The 26,302-nt window shown below is 28.3% G+C and overlaps 3 protein-coding genes across 9 annotated transcripts; all 3 read left to right on the forward strand.

Moving 5' to 3' along the window:
• Positions 1-1,347: 1,347 nt before the first annotated feature.
• On the forward strand, positions 1,348-7,158 carry LOC137828845 (agamous-like MADS-box protein MADS3). Of its 7 annotated transcripts, none has more exons than XM_090305386.1 (8): positions 1,348-1,674; positions 5,427-5,511; positions 5,687-5,736; positions 5,845-5,944; positions 6,149-6,190; positions 6,431-6,472; positions 6,583-6,647; positions 6,890-7,158. In XM_090305386.1, exons 1-8 carry the CDS (start codon positions 1,430-1,432, stop codon positions 6,984-6,986), a joined length of 726 nt encoding a protein of 241 aa, XP_090161512.1. In that variant the 5' UTR covers positions 1,348-1,429; the 3' UTR covers positions 6,987-7,158. The 7 variants fall into 7 exon arrangements, with proteins under 7 accessions (XP_090161512.1, XP_068491683.1, XP_068491681.1 ...); XM_068635580.2 differs by having other exon boundaries at positions 1,353-1,674; positions 6,580-6,647; XM_068635579.2 differs by having other exon boundaries at positions 1,355-1,674; positions 5,675-5,736.
• A 9,359-nt stretch (positions 7,159-16,517) lies between these two features.
• On the forward strand, positions 16,518-20,083 carry LOC137829555 (pfkB-like carbohydrate kinase family protein). The gene is made up of 7 exons (XM_068636380.1): positions 16,518-16,673; positions 17,808-18,016; positions 18,207-18,419; positions 18,497-18,694; positions 18,818-18,958; positions 19,223-19,339; positions 19,724-20,083. The coding sequence occupies exons 1-7, from the start codon at positions 16,652-16,654 to the stop codon at positions 19,847-19,849; spliced, it is 1,026 nt and encodes a 341-aa protein (XP_068492481.1). The 5' UTR covers positions 16,518-16,651; the 3' UTR covers positions 19,850-20,083.
• Positions 20,084-21,760: 1,677 nt separating this feature from the next.
• Positions 21,761-26,302, forward strand: LOC137827612 (junctophilin-like protein). The gene is made up of 7 exons (XM_068633820.1): positions 21,761-22,114; positions 22,193-22,224; positions 24,111-24,208; positions 24,322-24,404; positions 25,133-25,210; positions 25,283-25,381; positions 25,768-26,302. Exons 1-7 carry the CDS (start codon positions 22,031-22,033, stop codon positions 26,059-26,061), a joined length of 768 nt encoding a protein of 255 aa, XP_068489921.1. The 5' UTR covers positions 21,761-22,030; the 3' UTR covers positions 26,062-26,302.

Consider the following 26,302-nt stretch of genomic DNA (forward strand, 5'->3'; position numbering starts at 1 on the left):
TTGTATGTCATTCACTACAATTATAGAAAATTACGATAAAATTAATGTAAAACATAATTTAGACAAGGAATACAATTAATTTTAATGCATAAATTATCGAAAAGGTATTTGTGTCACTAAAATCACTATCAATGTTATCCTCACTTGAAATGTATTCCTCCTCGTATTGTTCATCTATGTTTGTTTCATTTAGTAATTTTATATCTACTCCTTCTCCCCCATCAACATCGACAAGAGAATCATGAATGAAGTCCGAATCAACATGTAGCACTACTTCAAGTTGGTGTTATCAATGATTCTAATATGAACTTTTGTTTTAATTATTCAAATATGAATGGATCATACACTTTATTATATCTTCGTGATTCCTTTACTTGAACGATTTCATAGTTATTATCTACTTTGGTTCCTATATTAGGAGTATTATCAAACCATTCACACTGAAAGAGAATTACATTCATTATTGAAAAGCCAATATACTCCAATTGAATAATATTAGACAATATTTCATAGAAATTTGACTCTGATTGACCATTGGTTCCTCGAACATAAACACCATAGTTATTGAAATTCATGCCTTCACTCCAAAGAACAATGTGAAATTTGTATCCATTGATAACATTGAAAGGCCATGATTGAACTTTTCTCTTAGGACCCATGCTAAATTAACAAATAATGGATCTTCAATATTACTTTCTAGATTAAAACCTAAACAAAAGATTATAAATTATACAATGTCTATCTAAAAATATTTTTTTTTATAAAAGGCAAATTAAAAACCTACATATTGTTTACACCATATAACAAAATAAGATGAAATGTCTTGGTCAATTTGAGTTTTTAAAACAGTAGGACTAATATATCTTAAATATTCAACATCAAAATAGGATGAAATGTTTTTTTACTATCAATTTCAGTCATTGTTTCGATCATAAAACTAACTAAAATCATTAACGTTTTATTCGGTCGCTATTTCGATAGTAGATTTGACATTAGGTGTAATCAGTAGTTATTTCTTGTGATCACTATTGTTTGATCTCTAAACTTAATGACTAAATCTGTATTTTCTGATAGTGATTTCTCTATTCTCATTTTCTTAAAAATTACTTTATCCATACTTACACTACATTTGTTTTTGCATAAAGAAAGTATTAATTGGAAGCATGACCTCAAAATTTCTATGGCTATGATGAAAGTGAAGCTTTGATAAAATTGTATGTATGTTGATCGACACGTGTATAGCTGCTTTCTTTTCACCAATATTATCTTCGTAGGCAGAATAATTGCTTGATGTTGCCCCGGCAACAACCATATGCCACTCTATTTTGGATTTGGTGCAGTCAAAATATAATAGGGAGTGCATATAATAGTACTGTATATGCTGTGCATGTGGCTTTCTTATTAGATCCCTTATTAATTAATTTATTATATGCAATATAGAGAGAGAAGCGAAAAGGGTGAGAGAGGTGCAGAGAAAGATCAGGAAGGAAGCATGGGAAGAGGGAAGGTCGTTCTGGAGAGAATACACAACAAGATCAATCGCCAAGTCACCTTCTCAAAGCGCAGAAACGGTTTGTTAAAGAAAGCCTTCGAACTATCTGTGCTATGCGACGCTGAAATCGCTCTTATCATCTTCTCCAGTCGTGGCAAGCTTTTTCAGTACAGCACCACTGAGTAATTTCCCTCTTTCTCTCTCATCTCCATTCCTAGATTTTTCTTTTTCATCATCATCTTGCTACCTGCTTCCACTTTTTTTTTTTGTTAGTATTGCACATAACTTACGTAGTAAATCCCTGAAACCTGTGAAGCTTTCGCTTGTTTTCTTCTATTAATTGAGGTGCAGGGATCGTTGCTAGGGTTTTCAATTCTTCATTCACCCCCTTTTCCCCTTTATTTTGCCACTTTTTTTTTATCATTGAAAGAAAAAAGATAACAAACTCTCATTGTATATTCATACGAACACTATATATCTCCTTAAGTAAAGAGGTCGGGGTAGAGTAATTTGTTGAAGGGTAACTGTTTTTAGCATGTCCAAGATTTTGTTTCTTTTTTTTTTTTTTATCTCGAAACGAATATTTATTCTTGCAAATTTCTTTGAAATGTTCTTAACAAAAAAAATGTACTACAATTAAACATATAATATTTTTTATGGATTTAAATTTACGATAATTTGAAGAATACTTTTGAAATAGTTTAAAATAATCCTTATACATGTGTGTATATATTCGAGGACGACTGATGACCTTTCCATTATAAGAAAATCATGAAATATAAACTAATTTTTAGAAGGACAAGAAAATCATGAAATATAAATTAATTTTTAGAAGAAAAAAAAAATAATTAGTTGTTATAATGATTAAATTAGAGACTTAAAAAAAATTGGTTTCTAAATTAGTTTATATTATTGTTAAATAGTTTTTAAATTGATATCTAATTAGCTACCAAAATTTTAACTACTAATTATATAGATTCTAAATTTGGTAATAAAAACTTTGGTGGCTAATTAGATATCAATTTAGAAATCATTTAATAATAATACAAACTAATTTAATTTTTTTTTTAATTTCTAAAATAGTTTCTAATTTAGTTATTATAATAATTAATTATTTTTTATATCTAAAAATTAGTTTTTATTTTATGATTTTATTGTGAATTTTTAATCATATTGTTGTTGTAGTATTTGTCATCCGATGAAGAGTGTTTGCCACAGTAAGAATTACAAAGCGTTGCTTATTTCAGCTGAACAAAATCATCCTTTAAGTAGTATTTCAAAAATAGCAAGAATTAGTCACTTGTAGAAAATATCAACTTGAGATGGGATCCCCTTGTGTAATTATCATGCAAAAGAATGCATCGGGAGCTAGAAATCGTTTTTTCCCCTATTAAAGTAAAATTTTACTCATATATATATATATATATATATATATATAATTGTTAGAACTAGTATTCTTATTTGTTAGTTTATTAATGAATCAATATGTGATTTCCTAGTTTGATCAAATATAATTATTTCCTATATCTTTTTTATAAAATTTATAATTAAATATGTTTTTGTCCTATATTATAACACAAACCAGATATTTGTAGTATTTTTTAGTATAAAAAAATATTGAAATATGTTATTTTTATGTAAATTTGATTCAATTTTAGGTTTCAATCTATCAAACTATTGAAAGTAGTTGTAATAGACATCAATCAGCAATTAAAACAATAATAAGTTTTAAAAAAACTAATAATTTTTGAAAATAACTTATAATCATTTTATATATAAAAGGATTTGGTTGGAACACCTCTTAAATATTTTTTTTAATTTAATTTTTAAAAAAATACAAAAGTGTCAATTTTAATCATTTTCATATTATAAATATTTGGATGGTATAAAACTTGAACCACAACAAAAACTAAACTTAAAATTTATTGGTCAACATGTGTCATAACATTAAAAATAGCATAACAACAAATTCATATAAATAAATAACTTTCAAGAGTATCAAAATTTATCATTTAATTAAGAATAAATGTGTTTTTATCAAATAAATGAAATTAAAAGCTAATACAATTAATAATTAATCCTTAACTTGGGAGAACTGTTTGTTTCAGTGGACAAAATTTCCCCAACCCTTTGGGATAATATAAATTATAGGTCATACATATATGTAGGGTAAAGGCTCTTTTGTTTGGAGGTGGAGTAACTGTTATTTTTCTTTAAGGGTTATTTTGTGACTGGCCCTCATAATCATAAATAGATTTGAACATTATGTTTTGTTTATAGATGAGGAAGCAATTGCAAAACTCTTAATTGATTATTTACATAATAGTTTTGTCACCAGGTGTCCCTTTAAGTACTAGTTATACAACTGTGTGAACTGGGACAAATTGATTCCAATATTTCTTATAGTCACGAACTACCAAGATACTGTCCCAGACTTAACAAAAAAAAAATTGAATTTCAATAAAATTATTATTATTTATTTACTATGTTAGGGTCTTGTGCTAAAATATTTTAGTGAGCATTTATAAGGTTAAAGTTATGAAAGAGGTCATGATATAAGGATCCAATGGGGCCGATTTAAAAATCCCTTTTAAAAAAGGAAACAATACCATAAACGGAAGATATGGAACAATGTAGCTAAATTAAGTTAATTGAGCATGTTTATCTGTGGGTCAGTGTTGCACAATTTTCATCACTCAATTACTTTGGAAAAATTGCTATTCCACATCAACTAAATAGACCACACTAAAAGTGGTTTTCTCTTAAAAAGGCAAAAAAACAAGGCTATGTTAATACTTGATAAGTTTTATTCTTATAAATAATAAAAAAAAACATATTTTATTTTTATTTATTAAAATATAAAATAATTAGTAAATAAAAACTTGGTAGCTAATTAAATATTTAGAAATTAATTTAGAAATTTTATTAATAATAAAAACTATTTTAAATATCAATATATTTTTTAATTTTTATAAAATAATATCTACTTTAATTAATATAATAACTAGTTTTTTTTTCTAAATTTAATTTTTATTTAATGCTTTTGAACTAAGTTAAAGTTCACAATTACTCATGCAAACATAACATATTTTTTTAAAAGAATTGTGATAATTTACTGTCCCCAGACATACATATTTTCTTAAAATGCTGCTCCAGGAGACTTTAATTTGTAATTCTCATTTTGTCTCCAGCTTTCCCTATTTGAAATACTCTTTTATTGGCTATTTAGGAAATTATAAAGTTATTTATTAGGAAACAACTTTTTAAATAGCGTTTCAACTTTCAATCAAACATAGTACATTACTTTAAGTGATGCTAATTAGGGTTCGTTTGTTCCGGGTAATTAAAAGTTGTTTGAAACAAGGAAAACAGAGAAAAGTAAATGAGTGAAAAAGGTGGATCTACACACAATGAACTTAAATCATTATATATTATATATGTTTTACTTTTTAAAAAAAAAAATTCAGATTAGGTATTGCTATACTAATTGACATCTCAACTAATCTACACTTTTGTCATAAAAAAAATATTATTAAAAAAATATAAAAAATATTATCTTATGTTTTATTTTTATTAAAGTCATGAGTGCTTTTTTTTTATAATAATAACAATAGTAAAAATTAATTAAATATATATCTTATTTTTTTATTATTGTTGATTCAAATTATTTTATTTCTATCATTTTATTTATTTCTAACTAAATAATCTATTTTTATTTATTCTCACAATTTTTTTTCTTTTTCTTTTCTTTTTTGCTGTTTTTTTTACTCTCTTTAAATGTGAAAATCTTGATATGATGTTTACATAATTTTCAAACATCTATTTTGAAATTAGCAAACCCTTCGTGCTGAAATGAAGAAATCATACAATGTCGTTGCTATGTTTACAATTCTACATAGCATTAAATGAATAATGTTATGTTCACTCTTATCAGCATTAACAGAATCATTGAGAGGTATCGTCAATGCTGCTTCAGCATGTCTCAGGCTGGCGACGATGCTGAACCTCAATCGGAGCAGGTTTTTTCTCTTCTTTTCCCCTCTCTAATAGAGAAAAACATAATTAGAAAATTGTGAAGCTAATTTCCATGCCAGTTCTCAAGATAGCGATTCATATAATGTGCACGTGCTCCTTTAATTTACATAAAATAGATAGTATCAACAATAACGCTGCACCTTACAGTGCTTATATCAGGAGCTTTTGGTATTAAGAATCAAACATGAATCACTCCAGCGAACTCAAAGGTACAAATTCTGATGAACGCACGATCATGGAGAAAAAGAGAACTTGTCGATCATGTCAAAGTTCTAGAGGACATGCACTGACTTATTTTGTTTCTGTTGTGTTTGAAGGAATCTTCTGGGAGAAGAGCTTGAGCCACTTAGCATGAAAGAATTGCATAACTTAGAGAAACAATTGGATAGAACCCTTGCACAAGCTCGGAAGCACCTAGTACTTACTACAACTTATTCTTAATGCTTTTTTTAACTATGTTTACATTTTCCTTTCAACTAGATAAATAATGAGGGGCATATTTATAGGAATTTCCAATGCACATTTTCAAAGTTTGTTTTCAAAGATCAATACACAAAATAAAAGAAATAATTTGTTCTATTGAAAATAAAAATACTTTTAAGTTCTCTCTTTCAATTGCAGTCACAGAAGCTGGTGTCAAGAATTGACGAACTACACGGAAAGGTATGTAATTACTTCATCAAATATTAAATTCAATGAAAGCAACCTTTAATAATCACTTATTTGTGGTCTATGGTTACAGTATTTTTTGGATGAGTTTTTATTTACAAACAAATGTACTTCAAAAATAGAAAACAAATTATAAACTAAAATCATCTTCTACATATATAAAAAACAATTATTTTTTTTGTAAAAATCAACTTTAACTTACACATAAATTAATTTATATCTACGTATTGTTAGGTGCGCAACCTGGAGCAGATTAACAAACATTTGGAGTCTAAGGTTTTTCATTAAATAATTAAACATGTGAATATAGTAGATGAATGTTGTATAATTGAACAGTTTATCTGATATGGCCTTTTCTATGTGCATTTTCAAACTTTATGCAGCAGGAAATAGGCAAATGCACTCAGATTTCTGAAGATTCTACTAATCAGTTTGAAGCTGGAACAGCAGGGTGAGTACTTCATTCTTCTTTACTCTTATTACTTTTTAAAAACGCAAATTATGAGTCATTCATCATCATGCACGTATGATGCATAGGGAAATTTTGCAGCATGCATGCATTTTTTTTATGCAGAGATGTATTAACTTAGATATAGGAGGAATTAGGGCAAAAGGAGATGAAATATTTTGGCAAGGTGAAAGGAAAGATGATCAAAATTAAACTTCATTCATAAAGAATTTTTGTTGCTGCAGTTCGTTGCGGCTTCAGCAGGAGCAAAGTAGTTCAAAAGGAAAAGAAGTAGACACGAATAACCAATGGCAGCTTTCAATAAAATGGCCATATGCTTAATATTCATTGCTCTTGGTCGTGTGTATATCCATCAAATATATATTTTTAGTTCCTAAGTCTCAGAAATCTAGCAAGTTGAGCTTCAATTGATGACAGTTTGACTTAGTGTATTTTATTTATATGTCCTATTTTGTTATATTAATTTATCAACTAGCATTTGTCTTTCACTAAATTTTTTAATTTTTGATAATTGCTAAGAGAACCTATTTTGAGGATACATGGAATATTAAAAACCATTAGTATATTTTCATAGTTACCATTTATATGAATGAGCATATTATAATGTTTCAAGAACAAAATATTTAATGGTTAAATTTTTTTTTATCAGCAATGGTTAAATTAATATTTATGTTTTTACATCCTATAAAAATTAATATTTATGTTTTTACATCCTATAAAATTTAGATGATTGGTGTCTTGTCCCTTTGGTTTGTCTGTATTCGTTTTAGTGGGATGTCGGAAGAAGTTTTTGTCAGGTTTTGCCAGGTTATATCAGGAACTGTTTTGTTTCTTATATGTTTGAAATGTGTTATACGGTTAGGTTGTTCATACCTTTTTGTATAATTATTGAATCATCTCTAAAGTGGTTCTTGTGTATATATATTCTTGATTGCTGATGGAAAAAAAAATCCTATAAAATTTAGAAAGAATATAGTTTTGATTTATTAAATTAAGAAAAATAGTTTTACGAAAATCACTTTAGTTCCTCTTAGTATTTAAAAATTAAAAACATATTTCTTAAAAGTTTTTGAGACGTTTGAATATTTTAAAAAAATTGAGAGACCAAAACTATACTCATTCTAGATTTCAAAAACTAAAAATATAATTAAACATTTGCAATAACATTGAAAGAAATATTTAATTAATTTCTTCACGACTTAATTACTTTTGTCGTAAACATTACTAATGTATATTTTCGAATGCAAGAAAAATAATGAAGTAAAAAAGGAAGGAGATGGATATACATTTATTAAAAGCCTTTCTTTATTTTGCTACACAAGAAAATAAGGAAATAAAAGGAAAGAAATATACATTTGGTTTCTAAATTTACAAAAAAAACCCTCTTTTATATACTTAAAAATAATTTATTTTCGATCTTACACATACAATTTTAATTATTTTTTTCTCTACACGTCATTTTAATCTTTTACACTCCCAAATACCATAACTATGTATACGAAATAAAATTAAACTTTAAGTAGAAAACTAAAAGGAAAGGTTTTTAACCATAAAAGTTGAATGAATCATTATCAAAAAAAAAATATCATCACAGAACAAAGATCTTCATCTTTCCTTTTATTGTAAATGTCATACCCAATTATTGAGATGTAGTTCTTTGAAAGGAAATGTAAGACACAAGTTTTTTACAAATAATTTAAGCCACGTATGTTATTAAGGTTGTGTTTGGATTGAAGAGTGAATGTGTGAGCATTTGAGGGAGTAAATGTGAGGATTTGAGATGAAAGTGTGAAGAAAGATAGTATGTTTGGATTGAGTATCTCAAAGTGGATTTTTTAAGAGTTTATTGAAGTTTGTGAGTGATGTGATGATTGTGAGAATATTTCTATTTTTTGTAAAAGTGTAAAATTACAAACTTACTCTTATCTAGAAAAAAAAAATTAGAAGAATCAAATATTAGGTATTTTTGTGTAAATTTGGATGAATTAAAATTATTAGTAGTATAATCTGATATAGTTCAATAATTAATTTTTGAATAAAAAAATGAGTGACTTAGATGGAAAAATAATTTACATGTAAAATTTCGAATTGTAATTAAAAAATCATTTTGTATTAAATGTAAATAGTATTATTATATCTATAATTATTATTATTATATTTACAATAACAACTATTATATAATCTGTTTATTATAAATAAGTGTATGTTTTATTTTATTATTAATTATTATTGTATTTTATTAAAATATTTGTTTTAGTTAAATTTATTTAATAAAGGTAAATTCGAAAATAACCCACATTAACATGACTTTTCTTTGTTTCTCTTTCTTCTTCTCTTCCTCACAAAATCATGGATCCAAATAATTGATATCCTATAACATCTTTGTTTGTAAACATTATATCCATAGAAGCAAACATACTCTAAAAGAGCACACTAATTCACTTTCAAATAAGCTTTGATCAAATTGTGTTGTTATCAGTGTCAGCTAAAGTCGATCTTAACGCGACACCAAAAAATATTTAAAAAATAAATAAAAACCATAAAATCCATTTTTTTAATTAAATAAATATTTTTGTTAATATTGATTTAATTTACGTTAATAGAGGATGTTTAATGTTGGACGCTAAATTAAATTAAATTAAATTTAAAATAAAAAATATTAGTGTGGGTTAAGCGATGCTAAATTAAATAAATAAAAAATATTAGCATGGACGAAACGAATGTTAAATAAAATAAATTTTAAAATAAAAACCATTAACATGGATAAAGCGGATGCTAAATTAAATATATTTTAAAATAAAAAATATTACCATAGGCTAAAGAAACGTAAAATTAAATAAATTTTAATAAAAAACATTTGCATGGACTAACCAGACTCTAAATTAAATATATTTTAAAATAAAAGACATTAGCGTGGGTCAAATCAACGTTAATTTATATATTATGAACATGTGTGCCTTCATGAGAACGAACATGAATTGTATATAGATTTAGATTCTATTTGGATTGATAGGTGGAAATGTGAGGATTTGAGAGAAAAGTCCGAAGAAAGTTAGTGTGTTTGGTATTGGGTATCTTAAATTAGATTTGTGAAGTTTATTGAAGTTTGGAGTGATGTGATGGTTGTGAAAGTATTTATATTATTTTTGAAGGTGTAAAATGTAAAATTACAAATTTACTCTTGTCTTTAAAAAAATAGAACAATCAAATATTATGTATTTTTGTGTAAATTTGGATGAATTAAAATTATTAGTAGTATAATTTGATATAGTTCAATAATTAATTTATAAGAAAATACGAGTTACTTGACGAAAAAATATTTTACATATGTAAAATTTTGAATATATGTAAAAGTTATTAATTTTTATATAGAAATAAACAATTTAAATATTCATAAATTTAAAAATTATAATTAGAAAATTATTTTGTATTAAATATAAATAGTATTATTATATATATAATAATTATTATATAATTTGTTTATTATAAATAAGTATATATTTTTGTATTCAAAATTTATTATTAATTATTATTATTTCATTTTGTTAAAATATTTGTGTTAGTTAAATTTATTTAATAAGGATAAATTCGAAAATAACCCTATGCTGATGTGACTTCCCCTTTATTTTTCTTCATTTTAAGGGAAAATGATATTTATTGTTCAGACTTATATCATTTCCTTCTCTTTCCCACATACCCTGGATCCAAATAACTGATATTCTTTCATATTTTTTCTTGTGAAGAGTACGTCTACAAAAGCAAGCAGGTCATTAAATAAAATTTCTTTACCCATTATTTCTCTCTCACACTTTCTATATAAAGTTCTTATACCAATCTCCTTCATTCACACTCAAATCTCCTCACACTCTTTTTCTCATTAGGATCTGAGTCAAAGATTATTAGGAGGTTCACCTATTTATAATTGTGGGATTAGACTTTCTAGTGTACGAAGTTTACAAATCATTCAACTATAATAGAACCCACTACTTCTCGATTGTGGTTTTCATACATAATTGCTAAATGATGTAGTTAATCATTTCGTGGGACGTAGTTAGAGATGCTGGGATGTTGAGTGGCCAAATAATGATCTTGACTCTTAGTATTCAACCTCCCTGTAGGACAACAATCAGTAAAAACAATCACTCTTTAAACTATCCTCCTTAAAGATTATTTTTTATTTTTTTCTCAAATAAAAATTTAACTACCTATAAAATTATCTATAATCAAATTATATTTATTAACTTCGTGTAAAAAAATATCTTTCTGAATTAGTATTTAAATTACGAAAAATATTTTTGTGTTACATATAAACAAATCACTCTTTGAATATATATGTATATTAATTTTAAAAGTTACATATTATATTAGTATTAATAAAATTACATTGAAATAAATTGTAAGGAACTAGAAAATATGTTTAGAGTAGAAGTGATATATTTAAAATGACATATGAATATTTTTATTATTAAAGTGAAAAGAGTATATAAATAGAAAAAAAAATAGTTATTCAAGTTTCATTTTAAAAGAACCACCATCTCTCTAAAATGTTTTCTTTTTTCTTCTTTTGTCTTCTCTATAACTTTTTGAATCCATTTGTCATCAAACTCATGATCAAAGTTCGTCATTGGACTTATGGCAGCAAATACTACAAAACATTGATTAATAATTGTTGTTTGAGTTTGAATGATTTTGGATTAAAAATTATTAATGCTTAAGTATATAGGTTGATATAAAAGCTCAATGAGAGCACCTCTACAAATCTAAACAAAATGATATTATTTTTATATGATAGGTGTTATAAAATATAGGTTGGAATTAAAATATTTGGTGAAAATTTTAAGAAAATCAGTTATTATGAATATTTAGTTTGCATGTCTCGCTTAAGCTAAATCAAGATAGTGAGTTCCAAATCTATTTTTGTTGAAGCGAAAATAGGATGAAAAATAGTTGGGTCTATTTTCGCTCAAAGTGAAAATGGGGTGAATTTTAGAGTGCTTTCGAGTTGATTTTTGCTCAAATAACGAGATTATCTCAAACGAGAGCCATTTTCACTCAAGCTACAAAAGACTTAAAACTTTTATTTTTGCTTATGAAAGTATGATTTATTAATGTTTATTGTTTTAAAGTTAATTTTTTATTTAAAAATGTCGTTAAAAGTAATTAGTTATGTGTTTATGTGTTTTTTGTGATATTTTTGAATTGTTTTAAAAATATAAACTTTAGTGTGATTGAATGGTATATTGATGTGTGATATGAAGTATGAAATTATGTGAAAGTGAAATCAAGATAGTAATTTTAGGAAAGGAAATATTGTGTTGAGATTGTTAGGATAATGTATTGATTTGTGAGTGTTATGTGAAAGAGACGATCCTGACTCTACTAATATCTTGGAATCATATAGATGAAGAGTATCGGGTTATGAGTGTCGAAAGATGTTCGTATGACTGAGTTTGAGGTTTGAAATAAATGATCATAACAGATCATATGGATTTACCCTGTCATATGAGGTAATTTGATATTGAGATTATGTGCGTGGTTGTGTGGATTCACGACAGGTAGTATGACAAATATAATTCTCCGAGTGCTAATTTCAATACACGATTCTTCTAAAAGTAGAATTGAGTGTTTATGTGTCGATGCTAGTGAATTTACGGCATCAGGGATGTGAAATATGAGATATATATTGTAGACATTTGACTCTTTGTGAATGACGATTGATATGATTGTGAATGAAAATTGTTTTATTTAAACCTTTATTGAATTTAAAACTGCTAGCTTACCCCTACTATTTGTTGTGTGTTTGTTTTAGAATTTGTGATAATCGTATATTACATGTGAGCAATGATGTTTCATGCGACAAAATTTTACACTCACTCTCTCAACGGACAGAGAATAGATATTACATGCATGATGATGTAGTATTTGGAATAGATAAACAAGGGATGTTAAATAAATTACATCATTATTTAGTATCTTTTTATTGAATTACATTTTTTTTTAAAACTTGTCCTTTTTATTAAAATTTACTATTAAATAAATAATATACAAAGATTTGATACATGTTTTATTTACATTAAAATTGTTGTTTCCAAATATAATAATACTCGTCTTATCACTATTATTTAGTTTTAATAAAATTTGACATAATTAAAGAGTTAAATCAATACAACTTATTTTTATATAAAATTAGTGAGAATCTAACATCTAATATAAATTATTATACGAGTATAATTTAATCTCTTATACATATATAATTGATTTTCAACGATTCCTATCCCTTCTAAATATTCTTCTGAACTGTTGGCTTTTTACGCAGAGAATGTTAGGCCTCAATTGAGTGATTGAGATTTGCCTAACCGTAGTTTATTGACTTATCCTAATTATATAAAATTGAGTTCAAACACCCTTTTCTCTTTACATAATCTACTGTTTCATCTATATTGATTGTACATTTCACTTTAAATTGACAACGAGAAAATAAATAAATAATAGAATAGTAATATTTTAAAATTTTATATTGACAGAACGACAAACATTCATAAAATCTGAGAGTAAAAATTCATTAAAAGTTAGCCATATTCTCGGGTAAATAATTTATTGTTACTTCACATATGTAACACTTTTATAAAATATTTGGCATCTATAACACAGTAATTTAAAAAACATTGATATAACCTATATTAGAGTGAAGTTATATGAAAATTTAATATCATGTGGCATTATCGTTGATTATTTTAATTTTTATATTTTAAAAACAATTTATCTTTCTAGATTGAAATTACTGATATTATGAAAACCAATATTTTGGTCCAAAAATATTAGTTCTTTAATTGTTTTGGTTTTAATATTTAATTTTTTTTTTTGCAAGACTTGAGTTTTACTTAAATATAAATTTTAAATAAATAAAAGATAGAAAGTGTATAAATAAAAGATTAAATGTTCATAATTTTATTTTTGTATAACTCATTCTTCTTAACTTTCTTTAGATTCAACGACACAATTGTATTCTCAAATTACATTTCTAAAAAGAGCAAGAATTTTTTTTCTTTTTCTTTATGAGTCATTTCTTAAGAGGATATATTGTTGATGTGTATGGTTTGATATTTGAGGGATTTACCTAAAACTTTGGTAAACTAGGAAGTTTTAGCTAATAAAGTTTCTACCTCTCCAAATAAGAGGAGTTAATTTTTTTATATAATTAATGAAATGATTGTTTAAATGTACGAAAAATGTGATAGTTGAATTGTTGTATAAACATATGAAACTTTATATATGTATATTTATATTTATGATTTTGGAATAAAAGGAAGTATGTATCTTATTATAAATACTTTTAGAGTTGAATATCAATATATTTGATGATTTGGGTAAATTTGAGTATATGTAAGATGTTATTTTTGTTGATTATTTCTTTATAATTCAAATAGTGATGTTTTTAAGTTTGAAACTTAAGTTTTGTGTGATAAGGGTCTTTTATGGAAGACATTTTACATATCTGTTGTCCTTTGTGAATATGTGTTAAAAAGATATCGAGTAACTTATTAAGAAAAAGATGTATGTTATACTTCACTAATAATCTCACATCTGATCACTACATTAAAATATCATATGATGAGAAGTTTACGAAAATTTATACATTAAATATATATATATATCATATTTATAGACTAGTAATTATAAAAAAGTAAAAATAAACAATATTATTAGTGATGATAGAAACATATTCAATATAATTTAATGAGTTATAATATAATTTAATGAATTATAATATTTAAAATGAATCAAGTTACGAGAAAACTTGAAAAACTAAAGATCAATTTACAGTAACTTTGAAACTTGAAAATTTTAAAATTTAAAAGGACTCATAAATGTATTGATGTGATATCACTAGTGGAAAAATGTAAAACAATGATCCTTTATTTAGTGCGACTTTGCGCTTAAACGCATTTGTAAAAAACGTGGTGACATTTTTGAAATTAAATTATTTTACAAATGCGGTTGTAGGGTAAGACCGTGTTTGTAAAACAATTTTACCCTAAAAATTTGTAGCGCGCCACTAGTTTCACTTTCACTTTCCTCTTCTCCGCTCTTCGTTTTAACGTTTTGCGCTCAATTTAGTTTCTTCTCTCTGCATTTTGTAAGTTTCAGTTTCACTCATTTGTTTTCGTTTTCGTTTTCGCATCATTCATTATTCACTTCGTTTATGGCACTTAGGTTACTGTTCCATTGGTGTTCGCTGCTGTTTTCGTGCTCCGCCACCGTCACAGCTTCCGCCGTCGCCTTTGCCTTTGTCTTCCACTCCGATCACCATCAAGCTTCTTGGTAAATGACCGCATTTGTAAATGTGATTTATGAATGCGGTTTTTACCAAGACCGCATTCATAAATCCTAAACCCCTAACCCTCGTCCCTCATTCAGAATAATATACAAATGCGGTTATTTTAAGTAACCGCAGTTGTAAATGTGATTTATGAATGCGGTCCTATGACCGCATTTGTAAATGCCAGATTTACGAATGCGTGCTGATCAAATGCGGTTCCATGACCGCATTTGTAAATTTAAAATAGCTGCATTTGTTTTACATTTCTGCACTAGTGCATATTTAATTTTATATTAATTATGCATTTAACTCTTAATTATGAAACATAAATTCTCATATCTTATGTTTTATGTTTTTGTTAAAAATATGCAAATTTAAAGAAATTGATTTTTTAAAAATAAATATTTTAAATTTAAATTGATCTACCTATTTAAGCCATCTACCACGGATTTAGTAAATCAAATTAATAATTTTAATTACATATTAAATGAATCAAACTGTGTCCACCCATTTAAATAGATCAAAATGGACCAAACTCAATTAGCTACACAATTCCAATTTTGACAACTATAGTATCAACACTAAAATTAGATAATAATAATAATTACTATGTATTTACAATGCAGAATTTTAATTAATATTATACTACAAATTTAGTAACTTTTAATAATTATTTCTAAAATATTCTTAGATTATTTCTAATTTGTTAACGTTGCTAGAAAATTAATCCTATATTAATAAAATAAAGAGTGCGTGTTGTAGTAATTTTTTATATTTAATTATGTTTTTTAATTTCTAAAATTTGGAGTAAATTTGTGATTTTTTTTAACCATGAAAAAGAAAATTCAATTTTTAAATACACTGACATGGTCGATATGAACTTACATAAATTTAATTATTAATTTGTTAGATAATTCCATTTAAAATCCAAAATAAACTGATTAAAATTTATTTATATATCAAATATATTTTTCTCCCGAATCAACTTGATTGATCAATAGTTTTTGTTAACTTTTAAATAAAAAGTATGTGGGGAAGTTTTTTCATAAATATTTATAAATTAAATAAATAAGATAAAAGTAAAACATTTATTAATAAATTTTAGAAAAAGACAACACGAGACCACTTTTACCAATTAATTATTTTGGTGATAGTAAAAACAAAACAAAAAATTGTCCTGAAAGTATTTAGCAAATAAAAATTATAAAAGTGGATTTTTATTACTTATTATTAGATTATACGACAAGATTTATTGTCGACACAATCTAAAACTATAGCCTCAAACCAAATATCTTTATATTAATTAACTAAATAAACTTTCTACTCATTTTCATAACCATTAAACTCTATATGCATGAAATTTGAATACTTAATCATTATTATTTTAAAATTAAATTTTTCTTAAATCATATTGTTTCTTTAAAAAAAAAAAAGTTTATCGTGGTCGTATTTCACGTTGTCAGGTATCGCACTGTAACATTTCACTTTTCTTTTAAACAGAACAATACAAATCTCCATGCTTTTATAAATCCAACCAATTTCCCTCTTCATTGCATTCCCTCGCTTCTCTTCTCTCTGTATAAACTATTAAGTTCCACCAAAACATTCTTCTTTGTCTTCTTCTTCTGCATTTCCAATACTCTGTTTCTTGGTTTCCATTGCCCCGATGGACCACGTTACCTCCTCAGGTTTCTCGTCTTTCCACTTTCTCCCTCTCTCTCACGGATTTTCTTTTCTTTTCTTTTCTGGGGTGTTCTGTTTTACGGTTTCATTACCTGTTATTGTTGTTCAGATGAGGACGTTGTTTGTCGTGTGCGTTGAAACTGTGTTTTTGAGCTAAAGATGGCATCTTTGATGTTCTTCTGGTGTTGGGTTCCCGTTTTTATTGAATTTGTTTGCTGAATCAGATTCGAGTTCTTCTTTGTTAGCTTTTGTGTTTGTCTGCATGTGTTGTTATATTTTCTTGTTAATGCATGAAGAGATATAAATCTGGTATATGGATTCTTTATTTTAAAGGCTGATATCATAACACATGAGGCCGTTCCGTAGAAGGCTATGCGGTGGTTGATGTGAAGATCCGATTGCTTGGGTGGTTATTTATATTTAAATTTTTTTGGCCTCTGTGTGTCTCTGGGATCTGTTTTTGATTTAGATAGGGCCTACCGGGGAGCATAATTCATTGAAAATTTGAAGAGCTTTTTTACTCAACGAGTTAGTTCCAAATTTGTAATTCAATGATAATCTTTTACATATATTTATATTAGGTACTATTAAAAATAAATTTAAGTGATGATATATATTTAATCAAATCACTACTATTATTATTCTTAAAAAAAATTCCATGTATTCTTAAAAAGTTAACTCATAAGCCGTTGAATTGAATTTGTGAATCATCAAGCTCATTTCATCTAACAAACGTCTCAAAATTTTAACTGAGTTCTTAACAAATTGAGTTAGAGCTTGCTCACAAGATGCCTTGGCTCGTAGCCAATTCTTTGAAGGTTTATTATTGGTATATACTCGAGCAATATTTGAATTCAAAATGCCTACACTTTTTGTTGTTATGGATTTTGGGTCCAAGGAAACAGAGAGCAGAAGATGTAATATCAATTTAGCCATATAGGATGTCATGTGATACATGTGAAATGATTATTGTCTCTCTTGGTATCTAGCATAAGAAGTTTATGGTATTCCACATGTAAATACACTAATAGAAGTCATCCTATTACGAAGATGAATTTTTCTCCTTTTAAAGTATTGAGTGGCTGCATCTTGGATTACTTACACTTCATGTTGGTACCTTAGCTACTCCACTTGTGCAGGTAAATCAAGCGATCTCAAAAATGAAGACTGTAAGGGAAAAGATGGACCCGTCGTTTGCTTTGGTGAAATGTTAATAGATTTTGTGCCAACAGTGGGTGGAGTGTCACTAGCTGAAGCACCCGCTTTCAAGAAAGCTGCCGGTGGTGCTCCTGCCAATGTGGCTGTTGGCATCTCTAGGCTTGGAGGTTCAGCTGCTTTTATAGGCAAGGTGTATTTCTCTATCCATGTCATGTGTTATATTGTTTAAAATTAATTGCATTTATCTGAATAAGACTGTTCCAGGACATCTCCTCACCCCGCAAAAAAAAAGTGTGAGAGAGATAGAGAGAATGCTTGCTTGATCTATTTGATAGGAAAATCATAGCTTGATTATTTGTCATCTGTCATCTGCATTTTAGGTTGGAGCAGATGAATTTGGGTATATGTTGGCTGATATTTTAAAGAAGAACAATGTTGAAACATCTGGCATAAAGTTTGACCCTAATGCAAGAACTGCTTTAGCTTTTGTTACACTTAGAGCCGATGGCGAGCGTGAGTTTTTGTTTTTCCGAAATCCTAGTGCTGATATGCTTCTTAAAGAGTCTGAGCTTGATACCGATCTCATAAAGAAGGTAATTTTTTTAGTTTCATTTTTGTAGTTGTAAAATGTGGTTTAAGAAGGTCCAGCTACTCATGATATTGATCGCAGGCTAAAATATTCCATTATGGTTCAATCAGCTTGATTGATGAGCCAATCAAGTCAGCTCATCTTGCTGCTATGAAAATTGCTAAAGACTCTGGTTGCATTCTCTCATATGATCCAAATTTGAGATTGGCACTATGGCCCTCTGCTGAGGCTGCTCGGAATGGCATAAAGAGTATATGGGATCAAGCCGATGTCATAAAGGTATATTGTGTGTGGCTGGTAGATTTTTGTATGATATACTTCATAAAGCTTATTATTTTTAAAATAAGCATTCTGTCATTTCCCCCTTAGTAAATCATATGTGCAATTTTTATGTTTGTGCAGATAAGTGAGGACGAGATTTCATTTTTGACTGGTGGTGATGATCCTTATGATGATAATGTTGTATTAAAGAAGCTTTTTCACCCTAATCTCAAGCTTTTAATCGTTACTGAAGGGTCAGAAGGTTGTAGATATTACGCCAAGGTAAGTTAGTTTTGTCAAAGTTATTTGACCATGTTGCCTTTAATTTGTAGTGTACTGTATTCCCTCATGTCATCATTTTCTATGTTCTGTCTGTGCTTGTGTGTTTGCTTCTTGTATTAACATTGTGGGCTGAATTGATGATTGTGACTTATTTAGAATGTTTCATCGTGTTGTAGTGTACTTGACTACTTGTAAATCTGATTACCAGGTTTTCTTTGATGTCCAATCTGTTAGCCTAATAGTGATTGCCTAATTACTATGCAGAATTTTAAGGGCAGGGTTGGAGGTGTCAAAGTTAAAGCTGTTGACACAACTGGTGCTGGTGATGCATTTGTTAGTGGCATTATCTATAGCTTAGCTTCTGACCAAAGTCTTTTCCAGGTAATTCAGAATTTTTTACACACTCCTCTTGAATCTTGATGCATTTTTTACACATTCAAAATATGGGTCCCTGAAATACCACTTGCACTTAGTATTGGCCAATCTTTATGTAACACAACTTATATACTGTCACTTAAAAGATTGGCTGGGACTATCTTAAACAACTTAATGATTCTCCTAAAAGATAAAAGCAGAACATATGCTGCATATGCTTCTAATCTTAGTTTTTTTGGTCTTTTATTAATCTTGTTTCTCTCTTTCTTGGTATTCAGTACTAGTTAAAGGGATAGTACTCTTGAATTGAATTCTGTATAATATCAAAGAAAAAGAAACTCTTAACAGTTAGTTTCAGGCATTAACTTGAACATTAAATTTGTGTGGCAGAATGAGGAACGTCTCCGAAAAGCTCTGCATTTTGCGAATGTATGTGGTGCCATCACGGTAACAGAGAGAGGGGCAATTCCTGCACTACCCTCAAAAGAAGCTGTCCTGCAATTCGCTGCAACATAACATCTTTTTTTTCTCATCAAATGTTAAGCTATAGCTCAGTTCTTACCAAGCTTCATGTATTGTATTCTCCTTCTTTTGGGGCCTGTATTTTCCTTATATATAATAATAATAAATCCAATCTCTTGCTATGTCTTATAGCAGTTGTTGGGCACACAAATTAACGTTTGGGTTGAAATGTTGTACATTTGAGAGATTTAATAAAATTCCTAGCTAAAATGAAAACAGTTGTTATTATATATTGTTTTTCTGTACATTCGACCTTGAATGATGTATAGTTCTTCTCTATTCTAACTTATAATTGCTTATGACAGAAAGATTTTCAGCTAACATGTGTTCATTGATGGATTGAGTAAATAACCTCTAGTGATTCCGTTTAACTGAAAAAAATTGGTGAATTAGATACGTCAACAATATGAATATGACAAAAAAAAGGGTTAAAAATAAGTTGTACGAATTAGTCTAAAACAAGCCAAATTAATGGCTTCATCTGGTTTTTTAATTTTGTTAACTATTAAACTTTTTTAGATAAACAAAATTTTCCATATAAATCACAATTATTTACCCTCTCCGTTACTTTCAAGTTCTTTTAGGAAAAAAACAGCATGAAACATTAAATTTTATCGAATTTAATAAAATGTTTATAAGATTTGTATTTTATATTTTTCATTTCTATGTCACAATATATATATAATTAATTAATTAATTAATTAAAGATTGAGTGAAAGAAAACAATAATCAATGTTAATGAATATTCATATGTTTATTTTTAAGTGTCGTAATTTTACAAAATTTTTGTGACTATTAAATAAAACAAGTAAAAATTAAGATTTAATTTTGCATTTAGCATATAGATTATTATTTTAAATTTTTAATTATTCATTTATAATTTATACTATCTTTTCTAAAATTATTCTTCTCTTATTTTTTTTTTTATTTCTTTCTAAACTTTTGATGTTGATTTTCATCGTTTTCTTAATTAGAATTTCAATGAAATAAATTTTCTTCACTTTTATATTGTGTATATGAGAGTTTTTGTTAAAACATGCAATATCAACGTGAATAGATTAATTTCTACTCAACTAGGTTAATAATGCTATATTTGATTTTGAATAAGATATTCTCGAAATAAATTAGATTTCATTTAACTTTTTTTTTAATATTTGGACCAATTCTTAGAAGTACACGTTCATTAATTATTTTTAGTTGTTTTTTATTTGACTATTTGATATTGAGTTAAAATTGATTGAAGTATGACGGTTGATGTATTACAAAGTTAATCAAACTTTAAGATTTGAAATAATCCTTTTGTATATGCTTAGTATTTTACTAGATGCACAATTGAATTGAATTGTATGTATTTTATTTTATTATTTTAATAATGTTATAATATGTAAAATTGTAAAATTGATATTTGATTTGATTTAATTTTGGATATTTTTGGTTAAAGTGTAAATTGAAGTGGTAGTTTATAATTAACATGAGTGAGATTTTAATTAAATTAATTATGGTAGAAATTGGATAAGAGATGAATTAGTTGAATTATAGAATTAGATGTTGAAGATGAAATCTCATCACCATATTTTGATTGAAAGATAAAACTTTGCTTTTGAACTTTGGAATTGTTGTTTATCAATTGCATATTAAAGTTGTTTAAGTTATGAACTTAAAAAAAAAACGAAACTGGGTAATTTCTTCTTCCCACGTTCTTCTATTTTTTACGTTGCTCGGATGCAAGTGCTGTAGCATCGATCACAAGTAAAAATTAAATAAATTATTATTGAGCTTATATATCAACTAGCAAGAAGATTAATTATTCAGCTTAATATTTTGGAAATGCAACAATAATACATCATTAAATTAAAAATAAAGTAAATTTTAAATTTTAAATTATTAATTAAAATAAGATAGTGTAATAAAAAGCTGTGGCGACTCTGGCTAACGTGCTATGCACGTGCAAAGGAGTAAAAGGATTGAATCATCCATCGAGCCAACTGAATCTGTACAGCGTCACACAGGCCATTTCCGATTTGGGTTCTTCAAACCGCGTTTCTCTCGAACCGGACGTCGTCAGATACGGTCCAACCGGGTTGAAGCCGCTGCTTGGAAATCACAAACCTGAAGACGGCGGCGCTAGCGGCGGCACACGACGAAGTTGTGGAATGCGAGTGATTGGATTCCAAAATGGCTTCGAACCCTTCACTTCTTCCTGAGATCGGACCTGACGGTCTCGCTAAAGAAGCCCCCGTCATCAGCTACACCGAGAAGGTTCTCTCTGTCGCCGTTTTTGTTTGGCTTTGTCATTGCTGCATTGCTTTTTCATTGTTTTTCTTCTTCTTCTTGCAGATCATTGAAGCAGAACAACTTCAATTGCAGAAGTAAGCTCTCTCCCTATTTCTCCTCACTGGGATCTGCTAATTAATTTGTTCTCCTTTTTTAGCACTATTATGTGTTTGCTCTTGCAACATTGCTTGGATTTGTTGAAATCGAATTACTTGACATAGGATCTTGTGTGTGCTATTTTCGTGTGGTTATGGAGAGTTTTGGGAGAAATTGGAGATTTCAGAATAAGTTTGTGTAATTCTGTGATTCTCCGTGCAATATCAAGTGACCAATGACTGTGGAAAATGTAGACTTTATTTGATATCTACTTTAGCTATAACCTAGGAAATGACTAGAATGTTTTTTACTGGGATCCCATAGCGAATGGATTTAGGTCAATGGCTGTGTTGTGATAGATTCAGTTGGGTTGATGAAGGAATGATCTAATAACATCTATTGTGAAATATGGTATTTATAAAGCTTGAAGAGCAGGTAATATGTTGCTAGCAGAAGGAAGCAAAGCCGATGGTTTTTGCACTGAAGTTTTGGTTGGAAGGTTTAGGTGAATGAAATTCATTGTGATGCTGTGGTGATAGTAACATTAATGATTTATTTGGACTGAGGGATGGAAAGTGAGGCAGTGGAAAGGGAAACGAAAAGAGAACAAGAGAGTAGAAAATAAAGTTGGTTGGATTAGATGAGAAATGAGTGTAAATAAGTGGGAAATGAGATATTTTTATTTGTTATTTCTTAAGAAAGTAGAATTTAAGCATAACTTAAAATTTACTTATAAGATGAGGTTTGCACCAATTATATATTATAATTTATCAAACTCAACTTTACAAATCGATTTGTAATTTTATAAAACTGGTTTGTAAGGTGATGCATGCTTCTACTTATATACTAAAATTTGATTTTATTTCTAGTCGATGTGAGATTTCCAACAATGTTATCAATATCGGATAACGAATCATATCAGAGATCTCCAACACGTTTCTTTACGTTGAAAACTGGACATCTCGGGCTTGAAACTAGATAGATGTGGATGGTGCAATAACAGCCTAATAAAAAGTGGGTGGTGTAATAACATCCTAATAAAGAGTGACCCAACAAGTCGGTCTCGCTAAGATAAACTCTGATGTTATCTTAAAAAGTAAACTTTAGTCTAACTTCACTTCACAAAATTGACTTGCAAGTTGAGGTTTCTAGTTACTTATATAATATTATCCAACATTATTAATAATTTATTATTTATTATTTTAATTATTTATTATTATTATACTAATAAAGAAAAATATAAATATTAACAAAATATTAGGGATATAATTGATCATGTCTTAAGGGCGTCTTATTACCTCATTTTTCGAATTTTTTATTTTGTTTATCTTGTTTTCTAGCTTTCCATCCTTTATGTGGCTTGTATACCTTCCTCGCCGCCCTGAAGTAAACCGGCCTTAATTCATTTTTATGATGTGCCACAAGGTTGGTGGTGGCAGGAAACATATATAGTATTTGAGTAGTTGTGTTGTGTGTTTTCACTGTTCTGAACTTGTAATTTAGTGTAGAATATATCGATAGTGAATTCAGACCTGTGTTTTGTGTTTAAAGCCAATCAATAGGTTGAGGTCGAGTAACAGAATCATCGTTAATTTCTCTATTGAGGAACTAATATCTAGTTTGGACATACTAGACATTTGAGGTTTTAGCAATTAATCTTGTGAAATGTGAATAATTGGAAAAAAAAAATTGCTGTCTTGTAGTATTGATAAAAACAAGATCTTGGGTAATCTGATCCCTTTTCAACTTTACTGCATGGTGTGATTGATGGGTAACTTTAAAGATTAAAAATGTCTTTATTTATTATCAGTTTTGACATACTTTTATGTAGGCAAACAAGTAACTGGACTCAATCATCTTGACCTCTCGTTATTATTATTTTCAGATACATTCAAGAAAACTACTCTAAAATTCGTGATGTGGAGCGTGAGCTTGCAAATCTTTCACTGGAGATGAAACTTACAGCTGGTCCAAAAAAAGCAGGTTTCTACAAATTATTGTTGGCCTTTCTGGCATCAATTTAAAAAGGTTGTTGTACATGGATATTATAGTGAAATGACTATGCTCTATTTTTTATACATGATGCATACTTTAAGCACTTGAACATTTGAGAAAGAAAATTGAGACATCAACAGAGAGAATCCGTGTGGCCAAGCTAAAGGAAGAGCAGGCACGGAAGGTCTGTTACACTGTTACTTTACTAATCTATATTTTTCTCCTGCAATTTTCATAATACCAAATTATTTGTGATATTGATGTTATGTACTGCATCATGCCAGTACCAGTATCAGCTTACTGTATGACTTCTGATCTCAAGTTACTATTAGCTAAGTTGCTGGACTAGATGACAAGTATATATATGTTAATAAATACCTGTGATGATTTTTAATTGTCCATTGTGTACTACTCTTCTAGGGTTAAAAGTTAAATCAGTGCATTGGAGATACATTGGTTTCTTACTCGGTTCGGTATTGATCACATAAATTGCAGATAACATTATTTAAGCACTTTACCCCAGAAAATGCAAATAAATTTGTGATAAAATAAACTCATCTAATCATAGTAAATGAAAGAAATTTATAATTAGTTTTACGTAAATAGTTTTCCCTCTTCTATTTATGTCCAATGAAATAGGAAGAGTTTACTTTATAAGATCTCTGAAGTTTGAACCATTATTTGTGTAAATAACAGAGGAATTGATTGTTATAATGTTACTTTTTCTTTTTCTCTTAATGCAGTCTAATGATTAAATTTAGAAGTTGGTGCACTAAAGTAAATATTGTCTAAAAGGTTATTTATATAGATATGGATGAGTGTAGATGATCGGAATAATTTGATCTACAAAATCAAATTGTATGCTAAGTATCTTCTCAAATATAGTTGTCATCTTAATTGTTTGTGCTGTAGGTGTGGGAATCAGCCTCGCAAGTAGTAAGAGATGAGGAAGCAATAAAACAAAAGCTATGTGAAGACTTGAGTAGTCTGGTAATTAGTGTTTAATGAAGACATAATATACCACTGTTTAGCTGGTTGTTTGACACTGACAATTTTATACAGGTTCAAGAAAGCAGTAACTCTCAGCTTGCTCGGCTGGAGGAATTAAAAAGAAGATTGGAAGCTATGAATCCAAGTCGTGCATCAACTAATCTTTATCATGTAATTATTTTATCACTGTATTCATCATTATTAATTATATAGTGGTGGCCTAAGGTATGAACCTAATTTTGGGCTGTACGCTGTATAGTGTCCCTAATTAATAAATTGTTTTCCGAACTCCTAACTATATGTCCTCCTAAACTTCATTTATAAGAAGCCCCTTTGCTGTGAAACTGATAATATTCCGTTTGGAATTGAAATTGGTTGAGATTGTGGACATGTGTTGAGAATGGAAACCTGCTTGCATTTTCTGACTTCTCTATTGAAATGTTGCCTTTTTCACACCATGTTGTTAATGCTACATTTTGACAGTGTCGAGCACGATACAGTATGCATCTTCATACTAGAGCATTGAATGTTAAAATTGTGCACTTGAATTATATTAGGATGGGAGATCGGCAGCTTCTTCTCAGGATAGTACACCCCAGCATGGTTCCTCTGTTACCAATGCAAAGGAGTCAAATGAGGGATCAACCGAGAGCATTTCTAACCAAAGTAATGGTCAGAAAGTTGCAGTGAGAAGTGGGCCTAATCAGCAGCCACATAATGAAAGCGAAGGAAGAAGTAAAAAGAAAGTCAACTTGCAATCAAAAGGAAAGCTAATTGGTGCTGTGGCCAAGGGTAGATCTTCAACTCCTGGCTGGACTGGGGCTGGTTTCGATGTAGATGGCAGAACCTGAGAATACTATACTATAGTAAGATATCACTGCACTAAATTCGTTTTTGGGTGAGATGTCCATACTTTCTGTGCAAGGTAGGTATATATCCTTCCGTCCTCTTTTCTTGTTACCCATTAACTTGAAAGTGTAATTTTCTTTCTCCAATTATATTATTTCTGCGACAGTTGGTTGAGGCATACTGATGTTACATAAATCTCACGTGATCTTTTAATTAGAAAAAGGAAGTATATTATGTGGTGTT

Source organism: Phaseolus vulgaris, chromosome 7, assembly GCF_051622355.1.
Source record: "Phaseolus vulgaris cultivar YP4 chromosome 7, ASM5162235v1, whole genome shotgun sequence".
NCBI classification, from domain to species: domain Eukaryota; kingdom Viridiplantae; phylum Streptophyta; class Magnoliopsida; order Fabales; family Fabaceae; genus Phaseolus; species Phaseolus vulgaris.